The sequence below is a fragment of the Cygnus olor genome, chromosome 5 (genome assembly GCF_009769625.2).
Source record: "Cygnus olor isolate bCygOlo1 chromosome 5, bCygOlo1.pri.v2, whole genome shotgun sequence".
In the NCBI taxonomy this organism is placed as follows: domain Eukaryota; kingdom Metazoa; phylum Chordata; class Aves; order Anseriformes; family Anatidae; genus Cygnus; species Cygnus olor.
Genome location: NC_049173.1, coordinates 65,939,211 through 65,963,616, shown reverse-complemented (window position 1 = coordinate 65,963,616; position 24,406 = coordinate 65,939,211). Strand labels below are relative to the sequence as shown.

Sequence of the window (24,406 nt, the reverse complement as noted above, 5' to 3'; positions counted from 1 at the left end):
AACGAATCGTCCTTTTGACTTGTTTTCCAGTTTGTAATGCTGAAATATTACCTGTCTGGAGCTGGTATTATTTAACCACGAATGTATTTTATTATTTTAATAATGTTCATTACAGGGTTTAAAGGTTTATAGAATTTGCACCTTTATATTGGAGAAGAGTATTACATGGTTTCAGTGCTGATCTTCCTGGAATTAAAATTAGTTTACTCATACAATCTGAGTTATCAGTATCACATCAGTTGTGTAAAAAAGGTACATTTCAGTTATGAATTTGTTCGGAATGGAACATATGGTACAGTTGTATACATTCTAGCAAGTTATTTTCTTGCTTGTTTGAGGGGGTTTATGCTGATTCTGAGAGAATTATGAAAATTGTACTAATAATGCGAATGAAACTCTTTAATCTCCATGTGAGAGCACCATCTAGAGGCAAGTAACACTGAATCATTGCACTCAAGATTCAATAAATGGACAATTTGCTTTTGAATTTAATTCAAGATGCTTTAAAACAAACAAACAAACAAACAAACTCAAACTTCTGTGGATTAGGGATTTTTTTTCTTCTACATTTGTTATCGTTGTGATACGGAACAAACTGGTGTGAAATCTCCAGCAACTTTTAAAGAGAGTAGGATGGGAGAAATCAATGGACAAAAATGTATAATCATTTCATGACACCCGTGGCTGAAGAATGATGCAGTCTTTCTGCCAGTCTCTGGAAGCATGGATACCGTAGCTCTGTATGCTGAAAACATGATATTTGCATGCCCTGATCTGAGACATCTGTTAACATTAAGATTTCTTCAAGCAACATCCCGTATTGGAGTACACCAGCATTAGCATCCACTTGAGTGCATTTAAATATCATTTCATATGCAGTAAAAGCCATATGGTTCCAGTATGATCATTTGTGAGGCTGTACTTTATGTGTTTTATATCTGATAGGGGATTATGGGATTACATGTATTACATGCTAGGTATTACATGTATTGACAGCTGTCATGCATAGGCAAAGCAGTTGTAACACCACTGAAATTGTAGAGTGCCTTGGGTTTAAACTGAAATGAATTAGAAATAATGCAAGTAACCTGTTTCCAGAACTTAGTATTTAGGAAGACTATGTTTATGACTCCACAGAGGATTTTGATTTTTCACTGTGAGACATTTTGATTTCTCACTGTGAGGCATCTTAGCTAATCTGCATTTTGTGAAAAGAAATACAAGATGCTACAATACATATAAGAGTGTGAAAATATATGAATATATGAATATATGTCTATATACTTGTTTTATGTGATAGACAATGAGCCTCCTTTCTTCACAAATATCAGATATATCCATAAGATTCTGAAATAATTCCGAAGTATGTACTGCTGTCATGGACTTATTATGGGCTTTTAAATATCATAAAGTATTTTTAAATATCATAAAGTATAACTACATCTCTGTCATGAAAAAAAAAATCACATTTGAATTCAGTTTTGCATCCTAGACCTGCTAGGGCTCTATTTTCACAAAGGTATTTTTGTCTTGGTGGAAATGCATAAAGCGCAAGTATTAAAACACTTGAAAAAAATCCTCATAATAATCCCCATAATCCTCAAAATAGCTGTTAGTTAATATATATATATATATATTTTTAAGTATAACTATATACCAGTTCCTGGGGTAATTATTTTTTTTCAGAATCCTATTCTAGGTGCTTTCAGAGGTATGTTCAATATATTTTTAAGAAACACTCCCAAATTAACAAATGCTTACAAAAAAATCACATTGTTGTATGAGCATTTGCAATTAACCAATTAGTCTACGCCTGTCCAGACCATTTAACCTGAAAGGTTTATCCATACCCACTATATTATAGATAGCTCAAGCCTCACTACCATCAGCAAAAACATCTTCAGAGAGGTTGTTGTTCTGGGGCTTCATTCACCAGGCCTTCATTATGGTTGCTATATTAAGTAGCTAGATTATAAGTAGCCTGAATGTGCCTATCCACACTGCATTTGCATCTTCACCTAGCTGTGCAGACATGTCCTAGATAAAGATTTTACGGCATTACAGTCTGCTTCATTAAATCTGCATAGTCCCATTAGTATCACAGTAATATTCAGTGGCTATGAGGATTGCTCTGTGCTAGGGTGCTACAGTCTCCTGGCTCTGTAGCCCTTTCAAGATCCACTTCTTGCTCTTCCTGCAGCTCCATTCCCTTCCACTTTTCTCCATACTTCTTTTTTTTAACTTTTCCTAATTTGCTTAGGGGTAAATTACTGTAAGACACATTTAAAAGGGACCAGCAAAGGACTTTCTAAAAACTGTAATTATGCTTTTTTGCTTCCTAACATCAGCTAAAGGAAAAACAGAAGGCCTTTTTTCTTCAAGTGAATGTGTTCTTTTCTCCTTCTCCTCCTCTGTCTCTCCCTCCCCTTGCATAATTTTACCAACCTTGTCAGATCTTGCTCAACCTCCTCCTGGAGAAAGGTGTGTCCTCCTTTCTTGATCATGCACTGTACACACAGACGACAAGCCTCAAACAGCTACTTCCTTCAGCTGGTTCACTAGTTGCAGAGGTTGAACAGGAGATGAAAGAACATTTTAATGAACATTCAGTGAAAAAAAAAATCCATTTAGACTCCTACTCTCTTCTCTGGGATGTCACTATCTCCTTTCTGTCATCTGTCATCAGGTTTCCCAGGATAGATAAGGTCTTAGTTTTATTATTAAAATACTTTTTACACTTTGTACTTTCAGTGCTTCCTTAGTGTTTGCTAACAGGGAACAAAATTTGAATGGTCATGGATTACTTTTTGTTTTAGGTTTATGTCTAGAAAACATGTGACCTGCACACAACACCTGCAATGGGTCAAATACGTAGCCTATGTTCTGTTCAGCTCGACTGGATTTAGCTTCTTGTTAAATTACACGAGCCCTCTAAAAATGGAAAACACTTGTCTGAACGCCTTTTCCACAGAGATGTGACTTGTTTGTAATTTCACCTTCAAAGATGAGGCACTAGGAGTCAGCTTTTAAAGTATTGGTTTGCAATAGTCTTCCCTTCTTTGTCAGTGAGCACTTGAACTGTCAGAGGCACAGAGCTAGGAACAAATGTCACTTGACAAAATGTCACAAAATGAAGTGTGGCCAGCCAACAAGTCTAACATTCCTTCCAAGTGTAACACAAGACAAAGCTTTGAAAATTGAAGGAGAAGAATTTTCTGGGATTGGAGTTAAAGCCTACCTGAAGGATAATTACACTTCTAATGATAAGAGAAGACAACTGAAACCACACATTTCCTAAGGACCAAATGATATACTTGAAGATATATGTAAATCTCCCTGGAGAAATCAACATAAAGGATATACAAGAGAACTTTTATTCTTGTTAAAAATAAGAAACTCTCAAGGAATTTGGTTTCTGTGTTTTTTGTTGTTGTTGTTTTGTTTATTTGTTTGTTTTTGCACTGGAGGAACTAAATAGTGAAATTACATTAACATAGATCAATAGTTCTCAGTTCTTATATGTTGGATCCCCTGATATAGCCAAAGTCCTAAAAAAGTGAAAGATAGATATTTTCAAAAGATTCTTAATTACTTGTCTGAAAATATTTAAAGTTCCATTTCCATGAAAACCATGTCATAGTTAAGAATAAGGAACAGCTTAATACATACAGCTTTACAGATACAGTTGATTTTTGTAAGGGGCAGATTAGGGTTAGGGTTAGGGTTAGAGATCTTTTGGAGATGTACAATTTTGGAGGTTAAGATTGTTTTACTGCATTGGAATAGTGATATAAGTGCCATTGTGTGAATAAAATACTATGGGAATAACTATTACTACATCTACATGTTACCTATAACTTCTTTATCTCAAATATCTACAATTTTTGTGCATATAGGCCTGGCTTCCATTGGTTTATTCTGGCTAGAAATCTGACACTCTTTGCTCTGCAGATGATTAGAAATCTCATATGCCAAATTAATGAAGCTCAGTATTTGTAAAGGTGACATTTTAGGAAAAGGGGTGAACAGGCAAGGTGGTAACATGCTAAAGCATCCTTTCTAAATCTGTCAACATTCATCTCTCAACTCTTAAATTGCCAGAAATCAGCTACACCACAGTCTAGATTCCATCTTTGCACAACCACAATTACATTGACTTCATCAGAACTACCCCAGGGTTAACTTGGCCCCTTTTCTCTTCGTTAATACAGAAGTGGCCATGGAAGGGTTTGATCATACTCTGTATTATTTGCTTAGTAAATTGTTCAGATATTTTTCTTAGGAGGAGACCTTTTGGCTATCTCTTCTTCTCATACACTTGAAACACTTGGTTCTCAATAACATGAAAAAAAGCATCCCAAATTTTTTGTTTCAGTAGCAAGAGCAAACTCATTCATTCACTGTGCTCTTGCTGATAATTGGACGGCCACACTGTTTCTCTAAAGAAAACTTTCTCTTTTTCTCCACGTGAGAGCAGTGTTGCTAATAGCATACATCATGTACTGTGGCTGCACTCAAATGCCTCAACAGATGTCGCTCCATACAAAAATGATATGCAGTCTTTCCCCCTAGGCTTACCATTTTTTAATTCCCCAGCAAGTAAACCCCTATGCTTGCTCATAGCACATGGGACACTTGAATCTTTTATTGTGGATGTCATGAAAGCAAACAGTTGTAGAAGAGAAGATCCCAAAGCCAAACATCAATTAAAACCTAAGATCCTGAACTTATCCCTACGCTAGGAGTTGGAGGGAGCCTCTTACAAACCAATGTCCTCCCTAAAACATCACCAGCTCTGCAGGTGCACAATTTACCAATCTTTTTCAAAACTAAAATTGCATGGGTTTTAGTAAAACGTTAAGTACTTTCACTATGTAAATAAATTGACATCAGATATCAGTATTTAATACAAAATTAATTTTGCTGTGACGAGGAGTTCATGCTGTGCATCCCTACCATTATTATGGTAAAAGAGCCACCTTTGTTAATGAATGCACGTTGCCTCTCAGAATGGAAATCTGGGAGCTAGGGAATTTCATCTGTAAGGCAAATTCTCCTTTTTAAGAACACAGACCGAAGTCTAGGGAGTTTAGGAAGTTTCCCCAGTGAGAGCATTAGGCCTGTGAGAGCAGTGCTCTTTGAGGAAACTCACATAATGGTGCTTGTGAAATTGTACAAACAAAAAAAGGGAAGGAAGGAAGGAAAGGAAGGAAAGGAAAGGAAGGAAGGAGGGAAGGAAGGATAAGAAAGATCCTGACAGTTCAGGTGCAAGGGCCACTTAAGAAAATTTGTTCTATTTAATCTACATTGAAGGAAACCACTGTCACTGACCTCTTGAAAATGCTGTCAGAGCTCTTTTGAGTCAGAAAACATGGATATAGTCTATGTGCACATACTGAGTGAACAGAAAAGGATTACAAAGTACGTCTTCTACTTGTATATGTGATTTAGACAGTACGATAAGTTCAAATAACACCTCCTCCCACGTAATATTTTGTACCTTTGGTTTGTTTTTTTCTGGTTCTAAGAAAGATATCCCAAGAAATCAACTAGCTGTAGAGATGTAATGATAATGTGAAACAAAGAAAATGCATGCTAGGCAAAGAATGCACTTTGTGATACATCCATCTCAGCAGATCCGCCCTTGATTACAGATATTCATGACTAATGGTATAGATTTAATTATACTGGAGTATTTATTGTTGAGATGCAGCAAGTAGATCAGATTTTCAATAGCTTTAGTATTTGAATGTTTTGCCAGTGCTTGCTGAAACCCCCTAAGAGGTAATAATTTGCTATGAAACTTGCCAAAGCCAACTTCTAGGCAAAGTATTGCATGATAAAGATCCCAAATGAAGTAAAAACACATGGATTAAAAAACAAACAAACAAACAAAAACATTTAAATGCGCAAGTATTCTTTCCTTTCACATAAATACTTTTACAGTATCTGGATTTTTTTTTTTTTCATGAGGTGACAAAAATTCATGCTCAAGTGGATGACAGCTCTTGATATGCAGTATTCTTAGGAAAACAGGAATTACTAAATCGGGTCATACTCAAGGTTCATTTTGACTTCTTTATCTATTACTTTATTAACGTATTTAAAGAATTCTGAGAAAAAATGAGGCAGGACCTGTCAAAATGTGCCTTCATACTGCAGATGCCAGTGACACCAACTTGGGGAGTACGGTCAAAAGCTCAAAGGCAGGCTTGCCATTCAGAAGGACCTAACATTCAGTTAGAAGAATGGGTGACCCTCATGAAATTCAGCAAGGAAAAATGCAAAGTCCTGCACCTGGGATGGACCGATTCCTTGCAATAGTAAAGGCTAAGGACTGACTGGCTAGAGAGCAACACTGATGAAAAAAGTTAAGGGCTTGGGTGGACAGTGAGCTTAATGATTCAGCAGTAAGTAGGCTGTGGGAGCAATGAAGGCTAACTGCATACTGGGCCATATCAACAGCACCTTAGGCAGCAGACTGGGAGAAGTGATTATACCTTGTTACTCAGCACACACTAGACTGCATCTGGAATCCTGTGTCCAGTTTTGGGGCTGATTGTACAAGAAAGATGACCAAGTTGGGCAAATCCAAAATCCAGTGGAGGACCACCATGATGTTCAGAGGCTTGGAATAGTTACTCTGTAAGGAGAAGCTGAGGGAACTGGGCTTGTTCAACCTGGAAAGGCTTAGGAGGGCCTAATAACAGCCTTTTCATACCTAAGAGGGGTGCTCAAGACAAGAAAACCAGGCTTCTTACCAAGCTGCATTGTGAGAGAATGAGACAAAATGGCCACAAAATGAAAAATGTGAGATTCTGACTGGGTATAAGGCAAAGAAGTTTTCCCTTAAGGGTAATTAAACACTGAAGCAGGCTGCCTAGAGAGCTTCTGGGATCTTTGTCTCTGCAGATTTTCAAGAACCAACTGGATAAACCCTGAGCAACCTGGCCTGAATTCACTGTTGAACCTGCTTTGAGCAGGTGGTTGGACTACAAGGCTCCTAGGAATCAGAATAATTCTGTGAAACAGGAGATAGTCAAAAGCTTCTTCTTTTGAAAATGTTACATTGACAATAGTCTCTTCAGAACACTGGGAAATTTGAAAAGCCCTTTGTATTCGTTTGTAATCTGTACTCAAAAAATAGAAATGCAACTTATTTCCTACGCAATCCAAAATACTGATGTGATACCATCACCTGGTTAGTCTAATGTTATTTACACTGCAGCCATGAAAGCTGAATGACACCTGTGTTTCATTGTCACAGGACTAGGGTGTAAGTAAATGCCTGTAACAAAGTACTTACCATACTTGCACAGTGAGATAATACAGAGGAGTGTTTTATTACATAGAGGTGGGATTGGCACTAGCAATAACAGCTGTCAGTATGAGTCTTCCCAGAAATCCAAAAAATGACAATCATTCAGTACTCATATTTTTGCAAAAAGCTTTTACTTCATGCTTCAAGAGAACAGAGCTATAAACTAAGCAGAACAATATGTATTCATATTTCTTCAGAAATATGGCAGATAGTGTGCCGTATGACTGATCATAAATTAGGAACAAAAGCCCAGGAGAGAAACACAACACAGATGGATAAAATAGTGATGGTTGATGGAAATAAAATAAGGATGTGTAGGTAGTACATACCTAGAATGAAAATCTAATAACACCCAAGAAACTTTAAAAAACCCATCTGCAGATTTTGTGTAATATCTCTGTGAAGACAAATACAGGGAAGATGAGATTGCAGCTCCGCTGAAGCAGGAAATATGTGTCTCTTGCAGGAGGTAGATCATTTGTGGCAGGGAGCTCATAAACATTGCATAATAGTGCAGTAATAGACTCACAGCCCTGTGGTCTACATTGCCTTCTGGAATGCAGGACTCCACATACCAAACGAGCTCAGCTTTTGGTCTGTGCAACCATAATGTTATACAGTGTGGAACACTCTTAACGGAAAGTATCTCCACTTACATGCAGTGATGCAGGGGCCTTTCACTGATTTATTCTATCATTCTAGCTAGATTTCAGCTTGAAGTTTTATAGACTTTTTTTTTCTTATTTCTTTTAGCTCCTCTGTAAAATGGATATAGTTAATTCTTCCCTCAAAGGTAGTATGAGGATTACCATAAGCAAGAGCATTGTTCTGGCATTAGTGATAAAACAACCATAGAGCACTCTCTGCCGGAAGGATACTGTTCCTCTAGGTATATTCTTAATGTGATAAGGTCATATTTGAGCATGTGTGTCTTCAGATCTGCCCATTCCAATCCAATGTTCTTTTAAATTATTAGGCTGCTAGGCCACTGTAGCAATGAGCTATTTTACTGCTCAGCTTGAGAAAGCAGTAACTGGGCATAAAATTGCATGTATTGAGGCATGTGTGGTATTTGGTTTGCAAATCCTTTCAGGACACAAATGAATTGTAAAAGGCCCTTAGAATTTTAGAGAGTCAGTATTTGGTCCAAGAGCGACACTTCCACTTACAATACACTAGGTCTCCAGATTTGTACACAGTTCCTCCTTTAAATATAGATTTTGGAACTCCAGAATAAGATCTATTTAGTATAAGGTGCTTCTTAAATACTATTGTTTTCCAGAGGAAGAAACATTTCTCTAGCTTCTATTGTAATCTTAAGTCCAAGGACAATCTTGCAAATGTGCATGATTCAGACTGAGTGTTTCCCTTCCTCATATAACTCAGCCATGTGCATCCAGTCTGGCGTGTACAGAATTAGGCCTTTTTAGCCCTAGCTGATTTAACTTCAAAATTCACATTCAATCTGCTCTTCTTTTTAAATGCACTTTAACAAACATCTGCAACCAAAGTCCAAACTCTCAGATGCTGGAGATTAGCATTGCTCCTTTGAGTTAGTGTAACTATGTCAACTGAACAACTGCTCCAGTGAGTACTAAATGTAAGCTAGAGGGATGCACTAATTTTCCAGTGGTGCACAAAGAGCCCAGTTTGCAGAGTGAATGAGTATGTTTAGAGAACTGACTTATGTAATTCATCTATTTTGGGCACTAGCTATCCTTGAAGTTCTGAAAAAGGTAACTGGGTTGGACTATTTATAAAGTCCGTTCCTATAGTTACAGCACAGATGCTAGCATGCATCAAAAACAGTTAGCTCAAGCCATCTCCTCTGTGCACCTTAGTAAATCTATATTCTCACAAATATTTATGGATCTCCCAGATACAAACAGATTTTTGGGTCCAGGGTACTACTACTACCTCTGCACATTAGTATGTCCTATTTCCTTTTAGCTTCTGACTGTGCCTTTGTACTGTTTTTCAGGTCATTTGTATTAGAGATACCCAGAGACTCCTTTAAAAAGAGTTTCCCAGTGTATGCAAGAGGAGACAGAGCATTAACCTTGAGAAAACTAATGAGTCATTGCTTAAATTCTTCTTTAATATCACAAGGCTGCTAGAGATTATGGCTTAGGATGTGCATAAAAAATCATGTGAAAATGAAGCCCATAACCAACAAGTTCAGTCTTGAGATCATACAGAATTAGAAAAATTACTTTCTGCAAGGAATTGAAGTAATGGTTTGCAGTAGTATAGTGTATGTTTGGGCTGCTTCTTACGGATTCTGCTTTTTTTAATGTATTTTGATATATATATTCATTGCTATCTTTTCTTGAGCACTGAAAAACAGTCAAGCGAGAATTTTGCAGTGCATAGTAAGAAGGGGGAAAAGAGTCAAAGGGAAGAAAGTTAACTGGCTAATGGAAGAAAGCCTGTTCCTAACATAGGGGTTACCACTGAAAAAAGTCACATTAGGGACAGGACTGTATAGGGATGGCCATTTTAATATGGACTCTGAAGCATGGAAAAGTGAAGTGACTTGCTCAGGCAAGTGATGAAGAGCCACAGATGGAAGTGGTTAATTTTCACCTTCGTTTTACTATGCTAAGAAATAGGAAGATTACAATATAAAACAAAAGGTAGTAGAAAATGAGGGCAGAAATATAGGATTGGGTCCTTCACTACTCAGCCTTCTATATTGTCACTTATTCATAACGCGAGCTAAGCAAATTTTGATTTCTTAGTATCCTAGTTCAAAATGCATAATTAAAATGACAATGTGTTGTGCAACAAAGTGTGGATCTGTGCCTTTTACTAAAAGCCTAGAAAACTAGGATGAGGAATGTAAATTTCAGATGGAGGGAGAAAAGCAGCCTAGGAATATATTTCAGCAGAGGCTAAGCAGAGAACTAAATGTTTTATCAGGAAAATCAAGATAAACTGTGTAGTTTGGTGATAGAGAAGAAATATATATGCCAGCAAGCAAGATCCAGGGGACATACTGACTAGTATCATCTAATTCATTGAAATTACCACTACATTATAGTAATAACATTCTTCTCTACTGAACATCATAATAGAAAAAGCCAGGCTGATGATTTTTAGATTCAAAAACAATTTTTTTCTTCTTTTTTATCTCAGCAGCTCAACATAGAGACTGAAACATAGAGAAACAAAGAAACAAAATCAAATAACTGCTAAGCACTGAGACTCATGAATTTTACCATAAAGTTCATTTTACCATAGACTACATTGTCAAATCCAACCACAGAAAAGAATGAAGTAAAAAGCAGAAAAAGAAGTGACTGATGGTCAAAACACATAAGGGGCTGGACTTCCTGATGAATTATATTATGAGAATTACTGTAAGAATTTCATGTTTCACTGATATTTCAGGAAGTTTTAAGAAGAAAAATGAGTTTTCAGAAAATTACTGACCAATATGGAAGGATTTAAAATATACATAAAATCAAATAAACAGTATTTAAAATGTCTTTTGAGTTTTGTAAAAGAAAATTATTAATTCAAGAATTTGGTATTGACAATTATTAATATCAAGTTAATAATTTAGTGAAAAATAATGATTAAATAAAGGAGGGAAAATAAAGAAAATATATTATTACTTCAGAGCATAGTATATATACAGAATAAATATACAAATAAGTTAAAAGAGTACTTGAAGAAACTTCATGTAAAAATATTTGACTACAAATTGAGTTAATCTTCAATAAAGTTTGCTACCTATAAGTTTTAATTTAAAGTATTTGATTATCTGGGACAAGTTCTTTAACATATAACTTAAAACATTTTATTTGCGATAATTAGCATCTCAAATACTGAAACACTTTGTATACAATACAACACATTTTTGTCCTTAGTAACAGTTATTCGAAAGTCTGCATCTTCCTGCATGTTTGCATAGCACCTAACACAATATTTTCTTTCATAATCCAAACAAAACAATGTTTTTTGCCAGTTCTCTATTCTCCATATTTTTAAGCTGTTTATGACAGATTTTTTTCAGAACATTCACTGGATTGAAGGAGAAGTGTGAAATGTTATTTTTCATTTGTAAATTGAACTCATCATTCCCATGAGATTTCATCAAGCTCCAGATCGCTTGCTTGGATACTATCTGCTCATCTGCAGTGACTGCAAAAAATATGGGAATATGAACTTGAAATGCTTTTTCAGTAGAAAGAATAGGAAAATATGTGGCTACCTGCATAGAAAATGCAGATCATCATTGCTCCATCCTGGGTCATCCTGAGTTGAAAATGCTATTTTATGCAGAGCTAGCATATTCACTGTTTCAACAGTCTTTTTAGGTCAAATCTCTTACTTGTAGGTATCTGCTGTTCCCTAGCTCCCACCTCTAGATTCCAGTGGATACTAATATGTAATTACTCAAAACTGTTTTAGTAGATGTCTTAATGGATTTGAAAATGTTTTAGAATGTGCGTGTGTGTGCAGATATATGTTCAAGAGAGGGTTCCTAAATCTTGAAGCCTTGAGTGAGGTTCTTAAGCCTGGAAAAGGAGAGGGGGGGATTTTAGATTCATCCCTGTCCACAATGCTAGATGCATTTTCTGCGCATTTTCAGGGATTACTTATGCTCTCAAAACTGGTCTCCTTGTGTGGCTTGTCAGGGATGCCATGTCAGTTTCAAGGAAAACAAAAAAGAACACAAGCCCCCATTAGAGCTATACTACATTTCATGTCATTAAATGGGAACTCAAGCCTGAATCAAGTATTTACAGCTAGTAATAGGCCAATACACACTGTGGCCTATATAGGAATATGTGTCTGCATATGCATATACATATACATAATTCCATTTGGTATTGACCCCAGAAATCTGATGATCCAACACTTTTGAGTTCTGTACCAGCTTCTTATCTACTGAAAAAGGTCATGAAGTACACTATGCTTCATTATAGCAATGTATTCAGCAAGACACTGACAACGTTTCATTGTCATCAGGGCTATTATTCCAATAAGTAATTATTGACTGTAAAATAATTTTTCAGAACTTTTACATCTGAAGTAATATCTATAGTTTCATATACAATTCTATAAACATTTATACCTTTAGTCTACAGTTCCCTAAAAGTTATTTAGCAATGTGTCAATACCTATGAATTGAAATTAAATAAGGCTTTCCTTAACATTCACATTATACAACTGTATTTTTGTTACTGACCACTGAAATGTCTCTGTAGGGAATAAGATGTACCTCATCTTCATGACTTTCCTTAACAGCCATTTTAGCATTCCTCCTGGATGTTCTGGGTTGTTTCTCCAAGCTTCAGATTCTTCTCATGAGAGAGAGATGAGGTAAGCACAGCTCTCCATTTAGGCTTCAAAACAGCCATGTAATGCTATATGAAATTCTATGCAGCCATGCTATAGGGTGGCATGCAAAGAGCAAACACTCATACATTCATGATTATGTCATCAAAGCCTGACATGTCCATGATAGGTCAATAGAGATATTCGTAATAAACTGGATATCTCCATTATGTAACTTGGATAAGCTACATTGAGAGCAAAAATGGGTGTCCATTCAGACGTTGCATGTTTCACTTAATCAGTGAAAATTCTAAAATTAATCTGGATCACAATTATCATTACAGTGTCTAGATTAAGTCCCTAGGCAACCAAGTGTACTTAAAGTCAGGTGAATGGGATTAGACTCTACCAGCTTCTGTTTTCTTCCTAATCTTTTTCTCAGTGACATTTGCATTTAATCTGTATTTGCCTAGATGTCCATAAAACAGAAACATAGAGCATCAATTTTTTACTTTCCTTACAAAGAAATCAGGGAGATTTGTGAACATTCTGATTCTCAGATGAAAAATGCTATGTAACTGGATAAAAATTATTTCCAAGTTTGCATTTATCAGTAGCTGCAAAAAATGCATTTTATGAATGTGGTAGACCACCTTTTGATTTTCACTTGTCTGCAGGTTTTTTCATCTAATTGGAAATTGGCATGTGGTTGAAGCTTCATCTAGCTGCAAGAACCCAAAAGGCACCTGAAGATACCCAACATTGCTTACATAAATTACCAGACATGCTGCTGTGGTATTTGAAAAGCCACAAATCTTGTCAATCAAATGAAGTTCTAAAGAGTTTACTGACTGTCACTTTGGATCTTCATTGTGTCAAGGCAGAACATTCCTCGGACACATTTAGAAAGGTTGTCTCACCAGTTATCCAGTGTGTCACCAATTATCTGTTCCCTTGCTCAATGATCTACTAATATTCTCTTAGTCATAGTTGCAGTTAGAATGCATTTTATCTGGAACTGCCTACCAGAACAACCAAAGTGGCAAAAAAATGATTTTGTAAATAACATGGAAAAAAATAACTTTAACAGTTAAATCTTAAATCTAGGGGATTAGAATCCAGAATTCTTAAGGAATATTAATACATCAGATTATATAATTGATTTGTGAAAATATTTCTTAGTCACTTAGTGTATAATCCTAGAAAAGTATTGTATCCTCTAACCATATTCCAGTAATGTACCTCAGGATGTGTTTAGTTTCAAGGTGCAGCATAATACTTTTTCCTAACAAAAATGAATAGACTTTACAAAGTAGATTATTCAGTATTCAGTATTTTTTGAATATGGCCATTGCTTACCTACCTGGCTGTAAAATCCATCTAATTGCTTCCCACTTGTCTTCAACCTTGGTGTCTGATTACATGCAATGGTACCAATTCAAAGTAAGGTGTCATGCCTCCTGCAAACAAACACAGTGGTTTTTTTTCATGCACTGTTGATTAAAGTATCTGTACAATCTATAAGGGAAGGTTAAGGAAGGGTAGTTCTTTGATCAAGATACAGACTTGTCAGAGGAATAGGCTGTGGTCAGATTTTCCCTCCCACCCTGTCATTTCAGCGTCTTCAGTTTTTCATCTCTCTCTCTGATAATGCAACAATATACAATAATTGCTTGCAATCAATTGACAAATTGGTTGCCTTTCTCTGGTAGGTACCTGAAACATCTAATGGTTTATAGTTTCTGGACTGCTCTATTCAGTTCTACTCAGTTTTATACATTGACTCATTCATAGCCTGCCATCTTCAGAACATGGAAACTCAGAATCCACTGTGGGTTTTCTTGTCTTGTTCCAAGAGAAGCAAAACTTGTATCCTGTCTCATTTGTGTGCACTAGAAATGTACTCTCACTAACACAAGGTAATTTCCTAAAAAACTTGTGATTTTTTTTTTCCACCCATTATTTATATGCACACATAAATTCAAAGGATGATGAAATGCTTTTTCATAGCAGAGATATTTTATTTTTGCATTCGTTCCTTAAGAGTTTATATACCTCTTTTTACCACAGTGACTACAAATTTTTGTTTTAAGCCTCCCACTGAACAGAATTTCAGCAGGTGTTAGCCCCGATTTCTCCTCTTCCATTAAGTAGTGCCCAAAAGGGACCTGATTTTTTTTTTTTATGGGGATGATTAAGAAAGAGAAAAAAATAAAACAGAACATGAATCTTCATCTTTCTTTTTCAACATTAAAAGAGCTCAACACCATTTTCAGCTGACAGTTACTCAGCGAATACACTGTGTTCAAAGAAAAATGTTCACAGTTACAGTGTTTTGTAAAAGAATTACATTCATTTGGTCCACTAGCTGTCATTCACACATTTGATATGCCATGTTTAGTGAACACACATGACATGAGATGAGTATTTTCAAATAACCTGATTTCTGGATATCAGGGATAGTCCAAAATATTTTTTTTTCAGTATATACAGATAAAGCAATATTTAACTGCAACGAAAAGTTTCTATAATAACTATCACAGGCTCTATTAGTTAACAAATGTTGTATATATATTTCAAGTTTTAATTCTTTTTATTATTATTTTTGTATCTTCTCTCATTCAAGGAAAATATTGCAGTTCTAATTTGTCTTCTATATTTTTTCACATGCAAGTGCCTTCAAAGGATCAAGTTTAGCAATCTTTGCTTGAGATTTTGGGTACAACCTATTTAGTACCTTTGAATAAAAATGGCATTGAATAAGCAATCCTGTTTCAGAGTTGCTATAAACATTAGGTACGCATCAAATCAGCCAGCTAAAATTACATCTTAAGGGCATCTGCACTAACAGACTCTAAGCTGTCTGAAGTCAATGAAGTATTTTCAATGGCAATATACTCTGGTGCTTTCTCTGTCTCATTTTTATTCAAGGCTCCAGCCTGGGGTCTCTTCCAGATTTACATGTGCATTGTAAAGTATGCAACTTCAACAGAAAGAATAACATCTGCAGCTCAGGTTTGTTAATACTCATTTTGCAATTGTCCTTAATGGCTCATTGCCCATTTTCACTATCTGTTGCTACCAGTTTATACGAAAGCATGATTTTTTTTAATGCCATGCTCATGCTATATATGTTGAGTCACTAAAGCCTTCAGGTTAGCGCTGTTAGTGGCTGAAGTGGATATAAATCTCCTAAGAAAATATATCATCCCCATAAACCTCTGTATGCTTTCTTTTTTGTGTAGGTAGAAGGATATTGACGACTGATTAATACTGGAAGCCAGCTTTATCCTGATCTCTTGAACTTGTTTAAGTGGATTATTTCTTTACTTCTCAGATTACTATTTACTGAGGGAACCATGAACTCTTTTTAGATTTTTTTTGGAGCTTCTGTGTTTCCCTCCTTTCCCCATGACAATACCATCTTTGTAATTCAATAGTATAAAATATCTGTTCTGCCTTTTTGTGAAATACTACAGGTATATAGATAGCATAATCTAAACGGTATTCACTGTAAAAGCAATGATCGCTTCCAAATGGTGTGTTAAAGTGTGCAGATGTAAACATTTTTTTTTCTGATTAAATGGGCTAGAAACCAGAAGAAGCATCTACTGCAGGAAAACTATCATGCAGCCAAAATTAGTCTTTATTCATACATATGGGATGGTATTATTTACACATTTCTTAGAATGTAGGCAGAGTTCTTTATTTCTTTGCTAAAATTTTTAAAGTACTAATTTATATCACAGCCTCTTCAACTGCCTCCACTTTAACACATTTGAGTGATTCAGGTATATCCATAAGTGTAGGTAAACAGGACAATGGGTTTCTAACACTATATTTTAATAACTTTTCAGTACCATCAGTTTCTCATTAAAAACATGACCTTCTATCATCTCAGGGCTTCTGCTCCTCTTCGGTATATTCTTTTACAAAGAAACCTGGAATCTGACCTAAAGTGTCAGTTACCTATTCTTATAGGTATAACTGTTCTTATTTCCCACAACTATTACACATATTAGCTTTTCAATATTTTTTATCTTGCATTTGTAGATCACTAACCCGCTGCCTGCAGTTAACATCACAAAGCTTTCTCTGCAAATCCTTCCAACCAGCTTCAGAGATCACACTGGCTTGGGCACAAATCTATGAGTAATGGGGGACTTGAATTTAAAAGTCAAACTTCTTCACAGCTACCAAGGATACTTTTTCGCTGAGATCTTTCTTTTCCCTGTAAATGCCAAATTAACAAAAGCATCTGAGGGTGGGTACAAGAGGGTCAGGAGGGTGTGTGTTGAGAGTGACATCAACTGAGACAATAAAAGGGCTTCTAAGTTACTTAGAAGCTCTATTTTAGAGTTACATTTAAGGGGTCCACTAAACCAATTCAGTAGTCTTTAAATATACTTGACATCAAGAGACAGTCATCTGCCGACATACCCAAACGAGAAATCTGTTTAAGATAGTATCTGGTAAGTATATATTTTATTTCCAAGTTCTCTAGAAGACTTATCTAGACGATTTTGTCATTGATTCATTATTTAGCTTTTACTTTAGCTTCTTTTCAGACTTAAAAATAATATCTTATAGATAAAGTGAATGTATGTAAGATCAAACTGTTTTATTATCTGAATGGTATATTTGAAATGCAGAAGTTTGAGACAGTAAGCTAGAAATATCTTGAAGTGAATCCAAATTTTTAATATTGACTAGATGGACTGCTAGGATCACATTCATTGTATCATGTAAGATGCCATGTAGTAAATGCTTTTCTGACCTAGTGTGAAACTGCAGAAAATAATGCAAGAATGGCATTCTAGAGTTTTATATTTCTTATGTTTATGTTACTGTCTATCAAATTTCTTAAGCTCTAGCAAAAAAAAAAAAAAAAAAAAAAAAAAAAAAAAAACCTTTTCTGGCTGTCCATACTGAAAATCCAAACTGGAAACTGAAATTTTGTCTGTGTCATATCTGCTTGTTGTAGCATCATCAATAAAAAGTATTCTTCAAGTACAAACCAAGCAGAAATATTGCTGATGATGTACAAAGCAGAGTGGAAATCATGCTGGCAAGGCAGGATTTACAATGAAAAAATGCAGGGCTTAATTCTCATTTCTCTATTGTGAGACTATTGTGAGATTCTCTATTAAATGGAGAACGAAATAACTCAGTAGAGATATGTCACTATGCGAAATTGTCAAGAAGAGTGTCAGCCTCTTCATTCTAAAGAAAATGCAACTAGATGACACAAAAGAAATAGCTAAAAGAACAAAACTTTTCACTTGCATAGCTATATGTAAGTATTTCAATACACTTGGAGCATACCAAGTATAAATGATAAATAGCGGAACTAAAAGAACACTGCTTTTCAGCCAGTTATTGAAAACATGGGTACCTAGATGAGGATGATGCAGAGCAGCTAAGGCTGACAGAAGTTTTTAGACTTGCCTACAAAGTTACAGTAAGCTGTTCACAAAACTTAGTATAGAACTAAATTCTTCTGTTGCATTCCTTGCTCTAACCCATTTCATGAGAATGTTTTTAAAGTCACTTCTCTGATGTCTTTCTTCAATCTTTCTTTTTTAGAACAGTAATTACCTGAAATACAGATTTATACATGTATTAATTACTATCTTTGCAGACAAAATGACTTCTATAATAAATCTGGCCAAGACTGCAATGATTTTATATGCCATATGCTTTTTTACAAACTCTGATGGAAGACCAACGATGTAAGTACATTATTATACACTTCCAAATTTTGCAGGATAATGTTAGCTGTTCTTGAGAAGATGGTCAGTTTGTCTGTATACAAGTGTATGTCAGGATTCCTATCCCTGTTTTTGAACCCCTTGGCCCAGCCAGCCAAACGCTGTCTTCTAGGCACATTGTTAGAGATCTCATACACAGAGTTCTTAAACGTTTTTTGAAAATAGTAGAGGAAGAAAAGTCACGTAAGTGTTCTCTTAGGAAGATCACTGGGGACAGTTGGACCAGATGATCTTGGAGGTCTTTTCCAACCTTAATGATTCTGTGATTCTGATTAGATGTTTGGGGGATCCTAAATAGGAAAACATCTTTCTTATTGTGCAAGAGTCTAGCTGGACCTCACCTGTGGGCACTAACATCAATCAGCATTGAGATAAAAATCCACAGGAAACCATGCTTCCTTAACTCTAGTGTTCACAGAAGAGTACTCTGAACAAATACCATAATTTTATTAATCAGTTAACTCTTGCCATGTAAGCCCTAAGCTCAACTACAACAGATAAAATAAATGATAAATATACAAACACTATTTAAACACTATTGTCATAGAACCGAACTACTTCCCATTTTTGATGCCTTCTGACTAATATATCTATTGTCATTAACAAATTACCATCCACGTTCCTTCTCTTCTCCAGATGTTATTCTATCTCTTACAAATTAGAAAGGAAGGTTGTACAGCTCTGTATTGCTGAACGTTACAAAAGTTCCCAAGCCTGGGTTTTGAGAGAAAATCATGAATTCAAGAAGACTCTGCGTCTGTTCCTTTGCTTTCCTTTCTTTCAGGAAAAGATCAGTGAGTGAGATGCAATTAATGCATAACCTTGGAGAGCATCGACACACCATGGAAAGACAGGACTGGCTTCAGATGAAACTGCAGGATGTGCACAGTGCCCTTGAGGATGCTAGGACCCAGGGGCCTCAAAACAAGGATGATATTGTCCTGGGGGAGATAAGAAGTCGGAGGCTGCTCCCTGAGAATTTGTGGGCACCAGGGCAGAAAAAAAACATCGATCTGGACAAAGCTTACATGGATGTACTCTTTAAAACAAAGCCATAATGAAAAGACCAAGAGCATTATATCTGTCCAAGTAAGCATGTGTCTGTAGATCACTGATCAAGTAGGGCATTTTATTATTATTTATTCAAACTACAGAAAGGATTAAAGGCTCCTTTCAAGACTGTAGCCCCCACTGAGTTAGGCATTTCACAGCCAAATAAAAAAATGTATTTACAGGCCACCCATGACCATTGCTGGTAATTTCTGGGTATCTTTTAAATAGCTAATATACCTTACAAATTTCCAGGGAAATTAAAAACAAACAAACAAACAAACAACACCATAAGAAAGCTAAAAATCATTTAAGACCAGTTCTACCACTCTTACGTAGAGAGCATCTTTCTGTAATCACTAGGTCTACTTGCCCTGTTAATCAACAGTGTATAAATGCATTTGGCCTACGGTTAAACTTTAACTTTGTACTAATGAAAATATGTAAATTTAAATCCACATTTATTTTCAGAAGAAGGCCTAAAACCAGATGAAATTCAATTGCATAGCAAAAGCTGCATGATAATAACTTCAGATTAAAGACTGCAAGCATAAAAAGTAGAAGCAGGAAAGCAAAGCTTAAGATTAAAGTAGAATGAAATAAAATTAAAACAAGTTCTGTATGAAATAGAAGAATGGAATTTTGCAAAATACAGAAATGAAGGGAAGGTTTGATTAACTTCCCTCTTTCAAAGGATGACAACCCATAATTAATTGGAGAAACTGTGGGAGCAGAGATGGTAGCACATATTTATTCATGCCCCTAACTATAGAACTGGGAATGATTCTACACCAGACAAACACAATTGAAACAAAGATGTTGCAATACTTACATTTGTCCCTCCTTCAGTCTATAAACTATCTATCTATGAATTTCTGCATATTGTGTTTAGGCCTCATGGCTAAGTAATGTTTGTTTGTGAGACTAGCGGCTCTCATAAATAAAATTACTTATTTCACATGTACACTTTTATAAAATTGGGATTGCAGTTTGTTAAATCCCTGAAATGAAAATTAACATGTAGAAATCAACATCTGGTACAAGAACCATTAGATATAATGCATGAAAACTCTGAGCAGGATTCAGAAAGAATTGGACATAAATACAGGTGGGGAAGAAAACAATGATGATAACAGTAATACTAAAAAAAAAACAAAAAGCTGCAAATACAAAATTATTTTGAATAGTATATACAAATATGTGCTTAGGAGCTCAACCATTTCTGACTAACAAGAACATTTTCTCAGTAGGAGTAATGGCAGTTTCCTCCAAACTTGCCATTGCCAGAATTCAAACCTAAATGAATTGCTGCTCTAAATTGCTGCCAAAGCACCTGTGTGTTCCCATACCACTTCTTGTTTGTTTGACGCCTAGCACATCTTGGGGAACCCAGTGAAAAACTCATAAATAATTACAAATATAAATGCAATCTGCTGGAGGCTAGAAAGGTACTCATAACTAGTGAACTGTAGTTCATAATCTAGGCTGTACTTTTACTAATGTAAAGGCCCTGGTGCTGCAAGCAAGCGAGCAGATGACATAGCAGTGCACACCAGTGTGCCCCCCACACAGGGAAGGACTCCATGCCACTTGTCTGTTTGTAGAATTGCCTTAAAATGCACTTTCTATTTATTCTTTTATCAGACATCTGTGCTAACTTAAAATTGCATTTTTGTACCTATGTCTCACATATGTATTACAAAATAAAGTGGACCAAAAGCTCTTGGACATTATTTGGAAGCATAACTGTCACTATTTAGTATTTTGGGCATGATTACTAAACCATTTTATTTTATCACAGCAATATAAATACAAAAAAAAAAAAAAAGGCAATTTTAATCTTTCCTTTTGTCTTTCCTGCATACAAAATCATACTGATGGTTAAAAATAAAGGTGTTTACCTACCACAAATCCATTTACTTCCCCTTACAAGAATGACACACATGCAGACAGTATATAACCTTCAAGTACCAAATTCAAAACCTTTTCCCTTTTGATTAAACAAAGGATTCTATTATCTAAACAACTTGTTCTTCCTAATCTTCAGCTATCCTGTAGATGAAAGATGTTTACACAAATATTTTAACTTTCTGCACACTTCAAAAGACACATGTTGCTTACAGAGGGCTTCAGTGGGGCAGATAAAGCACCACTGAACATTGTTTAGCCAGAAATATGGCCACAGACAAACTATGCCCAGCACTGCCTCATTTATGGCTAAAATCATGCTTGCTTTGCCCACATCTGGTATGACTCTGCAGAAGGACTAAAGACAGCACACTGGCAGATGAATTAATGCTAGGTAATGCCCATTAGAAAATAAAAGATGTAATTTGAATGAAATTACTTCTTAATAATTATTTAGAAAACAGGTTTGTTACAGCTTTTCAGCATAAATTTCTGATCAATGTAGCAGCAGCCAAAACTGCAAAATGTTGAGAGTGGGGCAGAGGATGTTATCAACAGTATAATACCATGGTATAATGCACAGGTTCGTCTTCACCTGGACTAACATGTGCAATTTTGGTTATCTCTGTTTCACAGATTAAGGGGACTAGGAAGAAATAGGGCCACTAAAGCAGCTACATATGATTATAAATAGTAACAACAGGAGCCAGAATAGAAATAAAAAGAGGCATGATAAAGATCTATGGAAGAATGAGCAGTACAGAGAAACAAATGGTATTGACCACCTATCTTCCCATAAGAACAGTGAACCAGAGGCAAAGGATTGAACTTGCACATGGCCAAATACTAGCTGTTAGCTAGTATGAACCAAAATCACGTCTCCAGACAACATTGCTGGAGGAGACACTTCAGTCATGACTCTCCAGTGCATGCAAGCTCTTTTCCCTGCCTTAGATTTACACCAGGGTATCTATTTGCTTCTAAGCACTGAAATTCTAAGTTTGCTCGCATTTCACAACAGAATCAGACATGCATGTGACCACCAATGGAGACTTCCTGTGTCTCCTGTTACAGTGAGGTAAGGTTAGAAAAGTAGTAAGTCCACATCCTTCCTCATCCATAGGATCAGCCTCCCAAAGATGGGGTCCTACAGTGTCTCTATAAGGCCTCTTCCGTTCCTTGAAGAATGCAGTTTCTATGCATCCGAGGCAGAAAACCTTGTTTTCTGGTTTGACAAAGGCTTTTTGCTAAGACCTGTGCCCTCAAACACCTCAAACATCTGTGCAGATGGACATCGACTGTACACACCTCTTTTAGATAAAATTATCAGTAAAAAGAAATATAATCGTGTTTCTCACTCATGATTCATTACTGAAGCATCAAGCATTAACATCAATATCCATTCTCAGGGGAAATAAAACAGTGGCACATAAAAAAAAAAAGGCATGAAATATTAACAAAGCTAAAATCATGAGAACTCCAATTAAAATCTAGACAAATGGTTAAGATCTGTAGGCAAACCCTGCTGCTGGTGATTTGGTTTTCCTAGCTGCTTCTAACTTTGGCTGCTGTAAATATTGCTGTTTTGTATTGCTCAGCTTACTGTTAGTGTGTAACATCTGATTCCTCACCTAGCTAGCACATTCAAATGCTTTTGTGCAGCCTGCATTGGCTGTCATTGTTTTTACTCGTGGATTTCTACAACTGCATGGTTCGCCTCTGTGTGGCTATTGTAAAGAATGGAAAACAGAATTCATTTAAGGGATTCACATTTGCAGCAAAGCTTCTGTCTTTTATGGGGCATTTTGGTACAGTAAAGACACAAATCCTGGGTCAAAGGGCATTGGCTATCGAGTTCTAGTCTTTGGAATCTGATAGCCAATTTGTCAACTTCTTCCACTGGTTTGATAATGTTGAAGAATAAACAACAGCAATACATCTTTAAGTCTGACAATGCCCAAACTCAGATTGTCAGGCACATTTCTGCAACACTCCCACCCACCTGAATCACAAATATAACTTTGGCTAGTGTCACTCTGGTAATGACTCACTGCACAATAGCTACGATGTACATGACTGAGTCCAAAGGAATCTTTGTCACATGTATTTCTTCACATTCAGACATCTCTCCTCCTCTTTTACCTTTCCTCTTAAGCTCTATCTTCCTCTCTCAATTTTCATAACAATCAACTAAAAATGGCTTAAGCTTTCAATGCCACTGCCCAAAAGCCAGCTAGTGCAATTTAAGCTCTTAAATAGATGTGCAATCCATAATATTACTGTTTCCAGCATTTTCTGCATCGATTTCTTAAGTCAGAACCCTGCTCAAGGTGAATAGACTCATCAGCAGGATATAGATTGAAATTCCCTCTTACCTGCATGATTTCCCTGGGAGGTCTGGCCCAACAGAGGCTTAGAACAGCATTTTATGAGACTCTGAGATGCCCCCATGCTCAATGGGGCTGCCCCAAAATAACCACTGTGCAACCAAACTGGCTTCCCACCATGCACAAAGGGGAACAGACAGACATTCAAAACTTGGGGCATGGATTTGCTCTTCCTCCTTCCAGACCCTCCACTAGTTGTAATTTGCTTGAGCACACTTATTACCTGGAGTTCTGCAGCCCTTCACCTGATAATAAAGCTGTGTGTGCTTAATAGTGGTGATATAAAGGATATCCTAGAAAAGAGACAGCTGTTGCTTTCAGACATGTACACGGCTAGACCGTGGTACCAGATTTTCTCCCTGCGTGAGCAGTGCTCAGGGCTCAGTGTCACCTCAACAGCTGAGGCACTTGAGCACACTGAAGATGCCGTAACGTGGGACATGACAGTTCCGCAGAGGAATCACGGAATGAGACACAGTCACCGATTATATTCCTAACGGGACTGCAGATGACGCAGCCCGTGGAACCTAGAGGTCCGTACCAAGCCGAAATAACGTCCTTCGGGTTTAACCCGGGAGCGGCTCTTCACAAACGGCGGGCGGCGCTCGCTCCCCAGCTCGGCCTCTGAGGGAGGCCCTCCCCTAGCAACGGCGTCGCCGCGCGCCCGCAAAGTCTCGCGA

The 24,406-nt window shown here is 36.5% G+C and overlaps 1 protein-coding gene and 1 long non-coding RNA gene across 5 annotated transcripts; one reads left to right on the top strand and one right to left on the bottom strand.

Moving 5' to 3' along the window:
- Positions 1–204: 204 nt before the first annotated feature.
- On the bottom strand, positions 205–24,398 carry LOC121071230. 4 transcript variants are annotated; one of them, XR_005820454.1, is made up of 5 exons: positions 24,268–24,398; positions 13,974–14,070; positions 12,522–12,633; positions 2,446–2,558; positions 205–745 (listed from the first exon to the last, which is right to left on the bottom strand). It is a non-coding gene; the product is annotated as an uncharacterized LOC121071230 (long non-coding RNA). The 4 variants fall into 4 exon arrangements; XR_005820456.1 differs by having other exon boundaries at positions 12,555–12,633; XR_005820457.1 differs by lacking the exon at positions 205–745 and adding an exon at positions 1,264–1,347.
- On the top strand, positions 18,257–19,439 carry PTH (parathyroid hormone). Its single transcript, XM_040559381.1, has 2 exons — positions 18,257–18,342; positions 19,166–19,439. The coding sequence occupies exons 1-2, from the start codon at positions 18,257–18,259 to the stop codon at positions 19,437–19,439; spliced, it is 360 nt and encodes a 119-aa protein (XP_040415315.1).
- Positions 24,399–24,406: the final 8 nt, after the last annotated feature.